Raw genomic sequence first — 15,300 nt, 5'->3', positions numbered from 1 at the left:
GTAACTAGATAGTTAACTACGGAGTAGTTAAGTTACTATACTATGTAAGCAAGTGGCCCGAGCATAACTATCAATCCTATTTACGCGAAGTAAAACTACGCGTCTGAGTTGACGCGTCAAACAGTAAACTCAATCAAACCTGTTCTGTTATCCCACAATCAGTCCACCCAGTACTTTGAGTCCTGTTTAACACGTCATAAGAAATATTTATATCTCTGGTGCAGATTCAGAAAATGAGGTCCACCACGCAGAATAATGAGATTTACCAGAACGGATTATCGCCGCGACTCAACGATGCCATTGAATCCCTGTCTAAGCCCCTCTTGAGGGCAATTGTCAGAGACATCTGTATCAATGTTCCAGGAGCTCGTGACTATGCTACGAATAAACTTTTTGTAGCTTACGATGATTCCAAGGATGATGATGATGATCAAAGCTCCACAGCTTCTTCATCCGAGGGCGAGGACGGGGAAAGGGAAAACACCAAGCCTGAAAAGAAGCCAGGTGCAGCTCCCGCTCCCATAGCTGGTACTAAGAGGTTAAGATTGCGATACGTTCGCTGCGAGAATTGTGAGCAGCAATTTGACATCGTTACCAATACTGCCACGAGCTGTCGTTATCATCCAGGTTCGTTGCGGAGAGATATCCCGAAGACCTATTTCCATATTCCTCCGAAAGAAAGCTGATGCCGTTTCAAATTCTATAGAGTACTCAGAGCCGGATTATGACTTATTCGTTGATCACGACGAAGATTGCCATGGTACTATCGACTCGTCTGAGATGAGAGAACAATTCCCCGAAAAATTCATATATCCGTGTTGTGATCGGACCGGAGTGGAGGAACCGTGCACAGTTGACTGGCACCGAGAAAGCGACTATGCGAAGAAGTTTAGAAGATAGATAATGAGATATTTGAAGATAAAGAACTATGAGGGCCCCTTGGTCACATTGAAGATCTAGTAGAGGTACCTGTAATAATTTCTCCGCACTACGCATATACAAGGGACAATAATGGCCATATAGCACTTGTATTCGTTTCATGTTACTTAGCTATCAAAAGAGCGTCCGTATTATTGTGCTACTGCTCACATGACCGGATGGTCCGGAGACCAAAATCATGTCGTCATTTCAACATCTAAGCGGAAGTGGTGACCTCCTTGCTGGTGATCTCAAGTCTCTTGAAGCCACCCTCAGCAGCGACCTTCTTCTGGAGCTCGGCCATGCGCTTCTGGTCGCCAGTCGGGTCGGCAGAGTCACCGTCCAGGGTCCAGCTGAGGAAGCTGTTGGTGTAGTTGGGCTTGAAGTCAGCGTCCAAGATTTCGAGACGCTTGCCGTAGTTGGTGACCTTGGTCCAGTCACGCTGGACGTTCTTCAGGTCACGGCTGAAGTAGGCGTAGGAGCGCTCGAAGATCTTGCGGTTGACGGGAGTGCCCATGATCGGCTTGATGTCAATGTACTCTTCATAGGCCTTGGCGGGCTCCGCGATGACATAGTCAGTGGCACGCTTGACGGCACGCATGAACTTCTCGATCTTGTCCTTGTTGCCAGCGATGAAAGCGTCGTTGGCAATGTACAGGATGGAGCAGAAGCAGCAGCAGCCCAGCTCAGCGAGCTGGTCGATGCGCAGCATCTGGACGTCGTCGCGGGGACGGCCCTGGGAGGCCAGCCACTCCTCGAGCTCGACCATCTGGACGTTCTCGAGACCAATACCGGCGTCAATGTCGCCGCGGATGATGGCCTTGGTGACGTTCATACCGCAGCGGACGGCAGTGTAGTCGTCAGGGGTCATGCCGTAGTATTTGGTGAGCTCATCGATTTGAATCTACTTCGGTTAGTGGGAGTTGAGAGTTTAGTACACCGCGATCACACATACCTTGCCGAACTCGCCAACGTATCCGATTCTCTTGCCCTTGAGAGACTTGAAGTCGGTGGTGATGCCACTGCTCTTGAGGTAGACAACACCAGTGAAGGGCTCGTCGAGGAGGGAACCGATCGAGGTAACGGGGAAGCCGCGGGCCTTGGCCTATGGAGGAGTCAGTGGCTGATGCATGACATGACACACGAGGGTTTCGACAACACGCACAGCCAGGGTGTGGATCATGGCCTTGAAGCCCATGTCGACCTTGCCGCTACCGATGATCTCGGTGACATCGGACGGGTCGTTGGGCTCCAGGAGAGCAACCTTCAGGTCCTCATCCTTGAAGTAACCCTTGGCCTGGGCCAGATACAGGGGAGCGTGGTATGGCGTCGCGTGCCTTGACAGAAAACTCTCAGTATCCAGTAGCAGAGAACGCAGTCCAGTTTCAAACAGAAACTATATACTACGCCACAGAGAAGCGTATAAATCCTACCAGTTGGTGAGAAAAGTGATCTTATCGGTAGACATTTTGATCAGACACCAAGTTCAAATTGAACTTCTCTGGAGATTGTTAGCACCACACAGCCATTACCTCTCCGCCCAGAGACAAGAGAGATAACAGGGGAAGGGGATCAAAGCCACGCATGTCCTTTCGCTAGCATTATCTAGAGCAAGTGTTGACAGTATAATCTCAGAACAACCGGCCTACTGCAAAGCACACTGGACATCCGCTGCTCTCGTCTCGTGCAAGCTCCCACTTGTTCAAGCATCGATTGCCTGGACAGATGGGAGACTTTCACAGAGGCGAGAGGAGACAAGAGGTCCAGCTGCCTACAGCGGTTTCGATCGAACACCTGTCATGGTGGCTTGATGTATACTATACAATACCTTGACCCTTGAATGAACCCATTGCGAAAGAACCCAGCCCGCGCAGCCTCGTTGGAGAACCGTACCAAAAGCGATTTCGTGGATTGATGGGGTTAGAAGGATAGAAGGATACAAGAAACAATGGAGAGTCGGAATAATGGGAGGGAGAAAAAGCGCAGGAGGGGAGGAGGGGTAATTAGCAGAAGATATAGCTGTAAGCGGGGACCCCCGCCGACCCGAGGTCACGATCCGTTGTCAAGCTCCCCCACTGCGCAAAAACACTCCCAAGCGAATTGGAACGCGCGCAAAAAAGAGGTTCACGACAACACACGCTGGCCGATGTCGGCTCACATCCCCTAACAACTCTGAAAAGTGGACTTTTTTCTCTGCAAACCGCGTTGATTGGGGTGGACTACAGCCGGCCGATGTATCCAAACCTGTTCGGATCAGCATGTTTTACCTCTTTCACCCTGCGGTGGGACAATTCGGATATCCGGACATATTCTCTGCCCACTAACTGTTCAGACAGCTGCTGAGGTTATAATCTATTTGCCTGGATAGGTTGCTGCGGGATGACGGATTTGGACGTGCAGATCTTCCGGATTTAACAATGGAGATGGATGGCAGACTGGATGAACTAGAGCAGTCTCGACTTGATGATACACATGCGCTAACGAAGTGGACTTTCACGAAAGTAATTCAGCATTCAAGACGAACATATCAATGCTGAAATTGCCCGAATGCGTATGGGACGTGAAAACACAAGACAGAAGATCGAGACGCTTCAACAGCACGAGGAAACTAAAAGTACACAAGGACAACTCGCTAGACACGGGCGTCATGCACTCTTCGGCCAAGGCGGCCTAGATAAAAAAGATATCACAACATGAGGTAGAACCGTTGCGCTAATCGAGGCTCCCGAAGAGAATCGAAGCACACTTGGAAGAGAGTATGATTGTAGCGGAAAGCCGAAAACCGAAAAAAATAAAATCCGATCTCACTTCGCTGCCCCTCTAATGACGTCCATTCAGAGTGACATTGTCAAGCGGGGATCCGGGGCGATCAGCGGGCTTCTTCGTGCGAAGCGTAAGCGGGAATGCGTAGTCGTCTGGCTCTTCCTCCTCTCTGTGGTCACGGCTGCAGTTAGTCTCCAGTGCGTAAGAGATAATAATAATCCGAGTCGATCATATCGGATTCGTCTGCAAGCGAAATAAATAATACTCACGGCAGTTTCCATGCAATGTAGTCCTCCGTGCTGAGCCCCTCCAGGCCTTCCTGGAGCGACGCGAAATCCCCGGGCGTCATCATCCCGGAGCGGTCTCGTGGTGACCCGGGCACGGACAGAGGTCGGGAGATCTTCTGTTCGGTTCCGCCGATAATATCATCAAAGTTCTCGTTGGAGTCAAAGGAGGCCGGGTATGCTGTTCGCTCATCTTAGCAAGAGTTATCTGATGGGATGAAAAGAGAAAACCGAGAACGTACCTCTTCGGAGGGCCAGCTGACGGGCCTTCACATACTCCAAGCCCATGCGTTTCCAGTCCAAGAGATCGCTCAATCGCTCGGTTCTGTTACGCTGGTTGATTCGCTGGCGGCGGCTCTTCATGGCGAAGTCGTACATGCAGGTTGTCAAATGGTTGACGGAGTCATCCACACCCTTCATCCGTCGGTCCACGATGTAGATGCCATAGTCAGACGAGTTCTCGATCAGCTCTTCCATGTAACAGCCGAACCCAGAGAGATTGGTCGTGATACTGGGAACGCCCATGACGGTACATTCGGCAGGGGTGTATCCCCATGGCTCATAGTAAGACGGGAAGACGCCCAGATGCGTTCCCCGGACAAAATCATCGTAGTCCAATGGCAACACCGGGTTAGATGAATTGAGGAACTCGGGGTGGAAGACGACCTTGACCCGGTCCTCAGGGTGATTGAAGAGCTGGACCCGTCGCAGCTGGTTCAGGATCGGGTCCTCTGCATCGTTGATCATGTTGTGGGTGACAATCGGAGGCAACGTGTGGCGCTTCATGGCAAACAGTCTGCGACGGAGCAGCACACGATCCTGCGCCGTGATGAGGTCTTTCTCATCGGGCATGTTGTCGCCCTCTCTCCAGGACAGACAACGTTCAAACAGTCGCTTGCCAATGCCCTTCTCCACCATCTCCAGGGTGTCCCGCAACGACTTGACCACCGCCTGTCCCTTGAGGGCCTCGACGGTGAGAGACGACGTCTGCGCCGGCATAATGATGAAGGCCACGATGGTTGTCTTGGAACCCGCTGTCTTGAGACGGTGGTTCAGACGAGCCAGGGATTCGATAAACATGTCCACGCCTTTGTTCCGGAACTCATAACGACCAGCGATGAAGAAGTACAAGGTGTTGTCGAGATCAAAGTCATTGTATCCATAGAAATGCCCGCGGACGAAGTCGTGGATCTTCTCCTTGGCCTGCGAGTGCAGGTTCTGGAACTCGTGCACCGCTGAAAACTTCTTCACGTTGAGGCCATTGGGCAACACGCCGTCGGGTTTCCGCTTCAGCAAGTGCTCGCTCTCGAATGCCGTGATGTGCGAGACAGTGGTAAAGACGTCGGCGGAGTGAGCAGCTGCTCTCTCGATGCAATAGCGGTGGTAGATGCCGCGCTTGCCCGCCTCAGCGTCGACGTCGAAATACTGCAGGTTGTTGTAAAAGTCGACCGAGCCTGCACACAGGTATCGTCCCAGCAAAGTAGCATGCGTGGTGAAGATGGTGGTTAGGTCCATGTGTCGCTTCTTGGTCAAAGGGAGGGCGACTCCCGCGAGCCATTCATGGAAATGGGCGATCACAGCTCGCCGACGTTCGTGGGCGATGAACTGAGAAGATCCGTCAGCAGTCGTTTCCTGATGGATCGCATCCTACTCACCTCTCCTAGAAACCAGGCTACCAGGTAACCAAAGACGATGGCCTCGTTGGTCTCATGATCACCTTCTGGCGATGGAATGCCCGACGAGTTCCATAGATCTCCCTTCCACTCGTTCAGATATTTGTATCCGGTTCCCGTCTCGATCAGGATCACGCGGGGAGCGCCTTCAATCAACCATCGCCCGTAGACAATATGGATTCCCCGTTGCTTCATGGACGCAATCGTCTCGACCAGGTGCGGGTTCGACGGGGTCAACTCTTCCACCTCCACAGCAGCCTAGGAGGAAGTCAGCAGCTATCACGTATGTACAATGCATCTCGCTAGTCCGGGGACCTACGGAAGCTTTATTGAGGGGCCCGATGAGGGTGTAACGATCGCCATACTCTGCCGTCGTCACGGGCGCCTTGGACTTGAGGACGGAGTAGATCCCACCGACTATCAGGAACCATTAGCTGATACTGCATCGCATTTGATTTCCCATCTCTATCTAGAGCGTGCTCACCTCGATTGGCAACCTCCGTAGCCACCTCAAACAGCATATGGTTCCTAGTGTCCCGCCTGGGAGGCTCGGGGCCATCATCGTAGTCGGCCATGACGTGATCTGGATCTCTGAGATCGCCTGGAGGAGAAGACAGCGCAATTGACAGACGATGACGGACCAGACGACGAGCAGCACACCCGTAGAGGATTGAATCGACCCGAAGCGCAAGGGTCCTGGGGGGTTTTGAAGGAGGACAGATCTCGACAGGGAGTTTTTTGTTCTGAAGGTTGGCAGTGCGGGGATGCGACGGCGGGACTGGGGTTGACCGGGGGATCAGTGCGGGAGGAAGCTTGCTTGGATCTGATCTGTCTCACAGGCTGGAAAACCGATCTGAGATTGGGAGGGCCAATCGAGGGAGGATCTGTTTCCCCCGCGAATCGTTCTGGAGAAAGGTCTGGAAGATGCTTCGTGCGAAGATGGAAAAGATGATCGAAAGGGGAGCTGGCGCAGAGGAGGACGAGGGAGAGAAGAAGAAGCTGTCTACCAAGCTCACGGCAGGAAATCATGCGATCCAGCCGGCTAGCTAGTGTGACCAGTCTTGATCTTGCCTCCCACCTGGTTTCTGGTCCCAGTGTCAAGTTAGCAAGGAGCGATCTCTTTGTGTATCACACTAGATAGACGAGTGTCCGATCCATGGCGAATGGAATTGACCCGGGGAACCTCTTGGGAGTTTCAGTGCTGGGGGGAGCGCTGAATGGCCGGCCGATCTGGGGAAGCCGGACGGGGAAAACGACGTCACGGCCGGTCAGATTGCTGGAGCTGGACATGCCGCAACTGCTTGTATTATTCTATGCAACCTGCTTGTATTCTATTCATATTCTATTCTATTTCTGTGTCACCGATATCCAATTCAAACAAAGAAAACCATCATCAATATGATTCTCAATATTCAGCATAAGAATCAGAATAAGAGCAGCAACAAGACGTCATTTTCCGGTTTGCGCTGTTTGTCTGGGGAAGGCACAGACCAGGTGACTTGCCCCACCCGCCCAGCCATTTGGCGCTCGAGCCTCAGGCGAGAACGAGTCTGGCGCCGTCTGGTGCCTTTTGGTGCCTGAACGACCCTTTGGCTCTCGTCCAGATTCGCTCACCGTTGGTCTTGCGATGTTGACAGGAGGACGAGATAGTACCATAGTATTTCAGATAACCCCGCATCTTTTTTTTCCCTCAACAATGACTCCGGAGTCTAGTGTTGCATGCATGCAGGAAAATAATATTTAGTCCTCCGTAGTTGAACTACTAAAGGGACACTAACTGGCCTAGGCGATTTCTCGGCCCCTCGCTGCAGAACGATGTCATCCGAGCGGGTTTCCCTCCAGGTGAGAGATGCCGACCAGCTTCATTGTTCTCTTTGGTTCTCGGTGTTGCTGATCGGCTCTGTTATAAATAATTCGTAATAATATGTCATTGGCATCCTGCAAACGCCCCGCGATCAACCCGGGCCCCAGTCAGGCCAGCAATTGTCCTGTGCTTCTACCACTTGGTTTGCGTGGTGTCGATCTCACTCGGGATCGTCCGGGGATAGCGTGGAGAATTTCAACACGTGCCAGTGGACGGCATGGGATAAATACATGTTGATCATTAATAATTCATTATTATTATTATTACCTGCTCTCCAGCGGCACATGGCAGATCACATGGCTGGCTGTCGTTACTTACTCGATCGGATGGGCGACTTCTGTAACTTAATTAATTAATTCTGTCGAACATTATTGCAGTCTGGTTATTTTCTGTGTCTGTAATCAAGTTAATCGCTTCGATATGTAAGTTCTTTCTACTAATAACGATAACATGAAAAGTATCAACCGGCTAGAAACCACACAAATCAAGTCAGACAAACCCTACGGTATTATCTGCTCTTGTATATCGCCCTCCCACTTGAGTGGCGAGCTAAACCCGGTTTCGCCCGGTTGCTCTCATCGAATCAGCTACACTCACTGATCGCAACAGCTTTCTCTTTCAATGCAGCCTCAAACAAAGCAATTATGACCAGTATGTACTGCAGGAGCTATTGGCAACTGACAAGGAGAAAATTGTCTAAGGTATACAGGAAGGGGGATCTATGTAGAAGAACATGAGCGTTTGATAATATATCTGTGAGTAAGCTGCCATCTATAACTACCTAGTTACCCCCACCTGCAGTTCGTAACACGGCAGGTCCACTGCCTCCACCTCGTACTTAGTTCGCGGATCACCCGGTGTGCTTCGAAAGTTGCATAGTGTCCGATAAAGTTCCCGTTGTTGTATCGGCGGATCTAGCCAATGCAGATAATCTTAGGCGAGGGATTATCCTTGGAATGAAATTTTACAGTGATCTTCAGGGATTGATGGGAAGATAGGACATTCTCCCAACGACTTATTACACTCAGAAAGGACGGAACTGCCCATAACATCACTTGACCATGTCAGGTGCGCAAGCAATGTTGGCTGTCTCCGGGAAGACTTGAAGGGCTCGGTCAGTATTGAGGAGCAACGTAGAGGCTTCCCTGGAAATTTCCCGAATAACATGGTGAATGGCCAGCCATAATTGATTGAGGAACGCGACATGAACTCATCTAATCTGAACTATCTGACAATCGCACATATCAAATCTCACGGGTGAGACAGTTTTGGTCTCCAAAATTCCTGTGTTTGCTCTATATACTCCGTCTGTTCAAGGGGCAACTCCCACTCAGCTCGGTGTGCTTCAGCTATGGCAAGATACGGTTCCAAGGTCTGATCCAAGTGATCTGCAGGGGTTCCAGGAAAATGTACCAAAAGATCACCAGGATGTACCTGATATTCCGGAGGCGAGTCTGGATTTAGTTCTTCGCCGTCTGGCGATCTCATATAGGCGTTGAACCATCGCAATGGACAGTGAATAATTGATCGGGAAAAGTAATCATTATCTTGGATGAGATTGCTCATCGCTGACTGATCAGGCCAGTGAAGATATACGTCAGGATGAATGACCGGATATGATATGGCGGCAGTGAGGAACTCGACAGACCACCGATGCACACGAATTGGAAAAACACCATTGTTGATACCATTCCAATCTTTGGTTAGTAACAGATGGATGTCTGATAGTTGTGGCGGAGGTAGAAATGTCTCTAAAGGTATATAAGGGTTCATGATCACGGTGTCAGCATCGAACCAACTATGATGATCACAGCAAGTAAGCATACATACTACCACACCATAAGTGAGTCGACAACTTACAACAGCCACTCCAGCCTTTTATCGGCTGGTTTTGCTAACTCCTGTAACATCACTGACAGGATAATAGCGTACTTATTCCAGTAGCTATCAAGTATAGGACTCTCAAGAACGAAAAGCGGATACCCCAACCGGCGACTTTGTTTCTCGTGTGTAGCCATCGTTCGTTTGTAGATCGTGTGATTGCCATATATCGCCATTACTTTTCCGACCTTCCGTCGAGACAATGGAGATACATCGTTCTCAGTGGAGTCTATGATCGGTCCAATTAGAAAACTTATCAATGGAGAGTCTAGGATGTACTCGTTCAATCACATACTGTACCTGTGAAAAGAATGCAAAAGCCATGAGAACGCTAGAAGGACGAGAGCAACATGTAGAACTGGCCTTAGCCTAGGGCGCTGATCGCGACAATTGAGAAAAATCATTGTAGAGAACTTCGTGACTGCCACTCTGCCGATTCAGGGACACATTCTGAGGATGAAAGATGAGGCATCAGCAGTTTATGAGCAAGACAAAGGGACTGGCAGCAGTGCTGCCGCAGCCACTGACTGCAGACAGTTCAAGGAGTGCTGCCCAATCAAGATAGCGTCTTGTTGCTTCTTTGTTTGCTAACGATTGTGACGAGACACATAACCGCCGAGTCTACTAGAGGCGCGTGAAAGGGATAGTACCAATCATTCGACAGGGATTCACCCTTGGACCAATCAAGCATGTTATCGCTGCGAACTAGCTTGATTATCTTGTCTCTATGTTAATGATTAACTAGAAATGTCCAGTTGAGACCCCTTTTCTTGCATATCTCACCTCGCAACTCCAATTTGAATACCATTTGTACACAACGGCGCAAGAGTCTTTTTGCCAAGATGGCATCTACCGGAAAGATAACAATGAAGACCGATGATCTCTCGAGCACGATAGATACGTTTCCTATGACCGCTATCTCCCCCCTCTCTTCCTCCCCTACTGTCTTGCTCAAGTTCGTGGACTTACGAACCCGAAGCTGCAAACGATGTTTTTGGTGGATAATTAATACAGGACGCTGCACCCGATAACTTTCCATTGAAAATTCACAATGTTTGATTCAATCTCACCGGCAGATTCATATAATCGAAGAGAGCGGATTTGTCATTGAGTACCTAGGAAGTATGTACCTAACTTACCTGAAGGCTCCATAAGAGGTATAATTTTTCTTTGAAATTTCATCCGGATTCGCTGACAGCAGCGACCAATTATCATGAAGATCATGACTGATTTAACAGAACATCTTGCATTCGTTCTCAAGGAAGCAGATGAAAAAATACCTAGCTGTAAATTGAGATGTATTGGTTACGCATCAACGGAACAAAATTATCGCACTTTGGAGCGCGCGCATCGTCGAGCAGAGGCGTGGGTTTAGATTCTCACCACCGAAGCACCAGCTCGTCCACTTCACGCTCAACACCACAAAATCCGTCAGGATCAAATCCCCAAGACCATAGGATACACTGTTGTACAGAGCGCTAACTTGCATCTCCTGAAGTTACAAAGCGGGATGTGACAGGAACCGATTGGCTCACAGCTACTTCAAACATGGGTAGTACTACTAGTAGTAACTAACATAGCCGCCGAAGAGCGTCTGGGGGTGCCAGCTTATCCTGGTTCTAAAAACTCTCGGCGTAACGCCCACTGGTACCACCGGTGAGATTTCCACTAGGTACCTTAGCTTACCACTTCATTCACATTATCCAGACTACTTGGTAGACCTTCTTTCCTATCTACGTCTAAAAAAAGATAAAACTATGTATCCAAATACAAACCCCTCAGCAACTTCTTCTACTAGTCTATACCTCCTCCGCACCTCGAGTCATTGGTCCCTAGTGGCTGGATTGATGGAGAGGGGGTTTTTTTTGGATAGGAATGAGAACGATGGTTATTATGGCCAAATCAAAGTCCACCCTGGAATATGCTCGACGACAGAGACGTGGAAAGACTGGAAGTTGGGTAGATGAGTTCCTTGCTTCTCTGTCTACAGCTTGAGGCTTATGAGGATGATAATGATACCCCTGGATGATAACACAGTAGATTTGATTTGCGACTTTCAGATGCCATTTTCAGACTTGACTTGCTACATTTTCATTAAGGGGAGACGAATGAGAATTACCTGCTTCACAGCACTCCTCCCAGAGCTATTGATATAAGCACACATATGCTTACTCTCAAGTCAAAACAACAATTTTCCCCTCCGCCCTGCTCTCATCCATACAACGATGCGCCTCCACGATTTGATCCATCTTAAACACCTTCCCGATCTTGACCTTCAACTTGCCATGCTCGATCTGCTCAGCCAGCTCATCAAACGGCATAGTCTTCAGATCCTCTTCAGTCCCTCCATACACCGTCAGCTTCGTCGCCTTAGGAATAATCTCCATCGGAGAGAACTTCTCCATAGACCACGAATTGCCCACGATCCCCGTGACGCAGACCGTACCGCCCTTCTTCGTCGACGCAAGCGAATCCGCTAGCGTCACTGTCCCGACGAGCTCCAGCACCTTATCGAACTTCCTCTCTTCCTGGCCTTCAAGCTGCTTCGCAATCGCACCATCATCCACAAAGAACTCATCAGCACCATACTCACGAACCACCCCTTCCCGCTCCTTCTTGCGACTCGTCGACGCCACAATTGCTCCATGCTGCTTCGCAATCCCAGCCGCAGCAAACCCTACCGACGACGTTCCCCCGCGAATAAGCAGCCTCTCGCCCTTCTGCAGATTCAACGCCGTGAACAACGACCCCCATGCCGTCTGCATCATCTCCGGCAACGCCCCCAGGACCTCCCACGATAACTTCGTCTTGACAACCTGCACCTGCTTCGCCGGCACACACGTATACTCCGCATACCCACCATCGAACATGCGGCCCATCCCACCCATGCACGTCACGGCCGTCGCGCCGGACGGGATCGTATCTTCGTTCCCGGGCGCCTGCTCAACCGTTCCGACGGCTTCGATACCGAGGATCCGGGGAAATTTCACGCTGGGGGACTGGCCTAGACGCGTGCACATCTCAGAGCGGTTCAGTCCGAAGGCTTTCACGCGGATGAGGACTTCTCCTGGACTGGGACGGGGGATGGATCGTTGTTCGAGTTTGAGCACGGATGGAGCGCCGGGCTCGTGGATTACGATGGCTTTCATCATTTTGGAGAGTGGTTGGTGCGGTGATCGAGAGAGGAAGCGAGCCACGGTGGTTGATTAGTAGTATGGTAAGTAGGTAGTTAATTATATCGTCTATCTTCGGGTAGTATGATGAGGTTGGATTGTTTTCTTCTTTCTTGGACTTTTAAGTATTAGATAGGTAGATAGATAGAATCGTCATATAAGGCCTAGAATATACAAGTTAATCAGTACCAATTATCATAACAAAAGTATATCAGAACAAAACATACTCTCAAAAGTCCCAATTCTAAATCCTCACCATCATCTGTGAAAATAGAATAAAACAACAAAAACGACACTTCTGACTTATAAAATCCAGAAACGTACAACATAACTAACAAACAGCTGACCCTACACGTCAGACTTATCCAATACCGGAGTTAAGCGACGGCTCAATGCATCTAACCTCCGAGAGGTAATTATGCAGTTACATAAGACGGACTAACCAACTAACTACCTAGTAGTTACAGAGAGAGAGAGAGACGGTGGGGGAATAGCACGGGGAGAACGTAGTATTTTTGTTTTGTTTTGCGAAAGCATTGGATGTCATGAGGATCCGATACTTCTATCGTATGATGATATTGGATCGTGTTGTTGTGAGTAGCTTGAGAGGTAGCCGCAGACCCCGCTTCTGGTTAAATAAATATCCCTACATCATACGTTCCTGATGATGGCAGATGAAGATTGATTCGGAGGAATAATTTCCCGTCTCGAACATATACTTGAGTTGTTTTCAAGCCCCCTTTTCTGAGTAGGAAAAGGAAAAAGAAAAAGCAATTCGAGTGGAAGGCGCGCCGGCCTCCTTTTAAAATTCACCCAACCAACGCCGTCCATTCTCATAACCACATTACATTAAGATGGCTAGATATTCGGCTTCCCCTTCACTTTCTGATGCTCCAACACCAGCGCCCCCACGATGCTCATACACGACAGGGCCACTGGGAGGCGCCATGCGTTCACGATTGACGTATTCAGGACGTGCAGAACCGCCGTCTTGGCGTCATCTGACAGCCCCTGGGTCAAGGACATGACACCTTTAGCTAAGGATGCGGTGGCTTCTGCTTTGGACATTCCGAGTCCTTCTAGACCTGAGACGAGACGGTTGGAAAAGAGAGCTTGCGCTGTGGAGACGAAGATTGCGCTGTGTTTGAGGGATGTGTGAGCAAGATGAAGACGAAGAAGGGAGGAAGAAGAAGGAGGCATGGAAATTGAGATAACAGCTTACCCAGCAACGAACGAGATGAAAGTGACCAGAGTGTAGGCGAGGGGGGCATCTTTCTCTGGGAGCAGATTTTGTAAGCAGACACTCGGACATTGTCTGCCGAAAGCGGCTCCTAACGCATAGATGATCTGGTAGCCGATCCATTTACTGACACTGGTGTTGCTGTCAAGAGTGGTTAAGAGGCCGGCTCCAACGGCCATGAAGATGGATCCGGCAACCATGAAGGGTCCGACGTGTCCGAAAAGAGTGATGAGAATGCCACCCAAGATCGTGGTGAACACCGTCGTGACTACGAGTGGGAGAGTATGTACCCCTGATAGGACTGGAGTGTCTCCTTGGACCCCTTGAAACCAGCTAGAAACGGTCAGCATTGGGTGCAACTTGATCACGACGAGATGATTTATGAGTCAGAGCCTTACATGGGTAAATAGTATGTCAACACGACAGCAGCTCCATTACCGCAGAAACAGAACCAGACAGCACACCAAACGTTGCGTTTGGAGAAGATGCGGCGCGGGAGCATGGCACTGTCTCCGAGCCAGAACTCAACTACGAGAAATATGACTGCCAGGACGCCAGACAAAACGAGCAGAACGATTACGCGGACGTCAGCCCATGGATATGTTGTTCCTCCCCACTGGAGGGCGATGAGCAGACACGCAGTAGCGGGCGCGAAGGTGGCCAGACCAAGGAGATCGAGGGTCCGTAGGAAACTTCGCCATGGCGTGGAGTAGTCAGGCTTTTGGGGGTGTACGGTGAGATAGAAGATGGCGTAGATGACGGCGCCGATGGGGATATTCATATAGAAGTTCCATCGCCAGGTGACTTTTTCAGTCAACGCGCCACCGATTAGGGGACCGCTACCAACGCCAAGTCCCATTGCCCCTGCGAACAAGCCAAACAAGGTCGGCCGTTCTGACGGAGGAGCCAGAAAAGGAACCATGGCAGCGCTCGACGCCAGGAGACCAGAGGAGCCTAGACCAGCAAGAGCACGCCCGGCGATCAGCACAGGGGAGTTCGGAGCAGCACCACAGAGGGCAGAGCCAGCGATGAAGAGCGCCATGGCAATACCGTAGTTCCATCGGATTGGATATCGACCGTTCAGCTTCACCAAAACCATCTGAGGGGTACACATGGCGAGGAAGTACACGCTGCTATACCATCCGATATCACCAAGAGAGTGAAACTCATCAGAGATCACGGGGACTGCGGTAGAGAGAAGGGTGCTATCCTAGATTAGTGAGTCACTCATCTTTTTCAAAATGTACAAAGATGAAGAACGAGTTTCTAACAAATGAGACGAGGAAGCCACCAAGACACAGCGCAGCACCAATCAGCCAGAATTTTGGGCCTGAGGGATAGTTCTCTCCGTCGTCCTGCACTGTCAACTGTGGTGACGACCCTGACCTGGGCCCCATGGCCGTAACGACCTTGGTCGTCTCATCGGTTGGCGTAGCATTGTTCTCAAGCTCCGAACCACCCACAGCTGATGCCATGGCGGCCACGAACTTTCTGATCCGCGGTG

The 15,300-nt window shown here is 50.1% G+C and overlaps 6 protein-coding genes across 6 annotated transcripts; 1 reads left to right on the top strand and 5 right to left on the bottom strand.

Moving 5' to 3' along the window:
- Positions 1 to 110: 110 nt before the first annotated feature.
- C8Q69DRAFT_113590 (hypothetical protein) lies at positions 111 to 1,009 on the top strand. The gene is made up of 2 exons (XM_028625141.1): positions 111 to 627; positions 707 to 1,009. Exons 1-2 carry the CDS (start codon positions 234 to 236, stop codon positions 898 to 900), a joined length of 588 nt encoding a protein of 195 aa, XP_028481629.1. The 5' UTR covers positions 111 to 233; the 3' UTR covers positions 901 to 1,009.
- Positions 1,010 to 1,135: 126 nt separating this feature from the next.
- Positions 1,136 to 2,386, bottom strand: C8Q69DRAFT_408561 (putative thiamine biosynthesis protein; the record flags this gene model as incomplete). Its single annotated transcript, XM_028628201.1, has 4 exons — positions 1,136 to 1,822; positions 1,874 to 2,023; positions 2,084 to 2,255; positions 2,352 to 2,386. 4 exons carry the CDS (start codon positions 2,384 to 2,386, stop codon positions 1,136 to 1,138), a joined length of 1,044 nt encoding a protein of 347 aa, XP_028481628.1.
- A 1,352-nt stretch (positions 2,387 to 3,738) lies between these two features.
- On the bottom strand, positions 3,739 to 6,213 carry C8Q69DRAFT_448065 (putative glycogen synthase Gsy1; the record flags this gene model as incomplete). The annotated part of the gene is made up of 6 exons (XM_028629267.1): positions 3,739 to 3,862; positions 3,951 to 4,146; positions 4,208 to 5,570; positions 5,621 to 5,896; positions 5,958 to 6,055; positions 6,123 to 6,213. The coding sequence occupies 6 exons, from the start codon at positions 6,211 to 6,213 to the stop codon at positions 3,739 to 3,741; spliced, it is 2,148 nt and encodes a 715-aa protein (XP_028481627.1).
- A 2,055-nt stretch (positions 6,214 to 8,268) lies between these two features.
- C8Q69DRAFT_113641 (galactosyl transferase GMA12/MNN10 family protein) lies at positions 8,269 to 10,069 on the bottom strand. Its single transcript, XM_028625142.1, has 3 exons — positions 9,679 to 10,069; positions 9,363 to 9,612; positions 8,269 to 9,300 (listed from the first exon to the last, which is right to left on the bottom strand). The coding sequence occupies exons 1-3, from the start codon at positions 9,785 to 9,787 to the stop codon at positions 8,754 to 8,756; spliced, it is 906 nt and encodes a 301-aa protein (XP_028481626.1). The 5' UTR covers positions 9,788 to 10,069; the 3' UTR covers positions 8,269 to 8,753.
- A 989-nt stretch (positions 10,070 to 11,058) lies between these two features.
- C8Q69DRAFT_113087 (quinone reductase) lies at positions 11,059 to 13,006 on the bottom strand. The gene is made up of 2 exons (XM_028625139.1): positions 12,784 to 13,006; positions 11,059 to 12,720 (listed from the first exon to the last, which is right to left on the bottom strand). The coding sequence occupies exon 2, from the start codon at positions 12,533 to 12,535 to the stop codon at positions 11,558 to 11,560; it is 978 nt and encodes a 325-aa protein (XP_028481625.1). The 5' UTR covers positions 12,536 to 12,720; positions 12,784 to 13,006; the 3' UTR covers positions 11,059 to 11,557.
- A 408-nt stretch (positions 13,007 to 13,414) lies between these two features.
- On the bottom strand, positions 13,415 to 15,193 carry C8Q69DRAFT_408704 (major facilitator superfamily domain-containing protein; the record flags this gene model as incomplete). Its single annotated transcript, XM_028628213.1, has 4 exons — positions 13,415 to 13,694; positions 13,779 to 14,129; positions 14,195 to 15,006; positions 15,068 to 15,193. The coding sequence occupies 4 exons, from the start codon at positions 15,191 to 15,193 to the stop codon at positions 13,415 to 13,417; spliced, it is 1,569 nt and encodes a 522-aa protein (XP_028481624.1).
- Positions 15,194 to 15,300: the final 107 nt, after the last annotated feature.

Source organism: Paecilomyces variotii (genome assembly GCF_004022145.1).
Source record: "Paecilomyces variotii strain CBS 101075 chromosome Unknown C8Q69scaffold_15, whole genome shotgun sequence".
In the NCBI taxonomy this organism is placed as follows: Eukaryota; Fungi; Ascomycota; class Eurotiomycetes; order Eurotiales; family Thermoascaceae; genus Paecilomyces; species Paecilomyces variotii.
The sequence above is the reverse complement of the archived record's forward strand: the minus strand, read 5'-3'. Positions and strand labels throughout refer to the sequence as shown.

Excerpts from the sequence above, each read along its gene's own strand:
- C8Q69DRAFT_113087 (XM_028625139.1), bottom strand. The coding sequence starts at position 12,535 with ATGATGAAAGCCATCGTAATCCACGAGCCCGGCGCTCCATCCGTGCTC.
- C8Q69DRAFT_113590 (XM_028625141.1), top strand. The coding sequence starts at position 234 with ATGAGGTCCACCACGCAGAATAATGAGATTTACCAGAACGGATTATCG. Across the intron at positions 628-706 it reads GAGCTGTCGTTATCATCCAG|AGTACTCAGAGCCGGATTAT; the intron begins GTTCGTTGCGGA and ends CAAATTCTATAG.
- C8Q69DRAFT_113641 (XM_028625142.1), bottom strand. The coding sequence starts at position 9,787 with ATGATTTTTCTCAATTGTCGCGATCAGCGCCCTAGGCTAAGGCCAGTT. Across the intron at positions 9,613-9,678 it reads GCATTCTTTTCACAGGTACA|ACTCCACTGAGAACGATGTA; the intron begins GTATGTGATTGA and ends GACCGATCATAG. Across the intron at positions 9,301-9,362 it reads AAAAGGCTGGAGTGGCTGTT|TTGGTTCGATGCTGACACCG; the intron begins GTAAGTTGTCGA and ends TGATCATCATAG.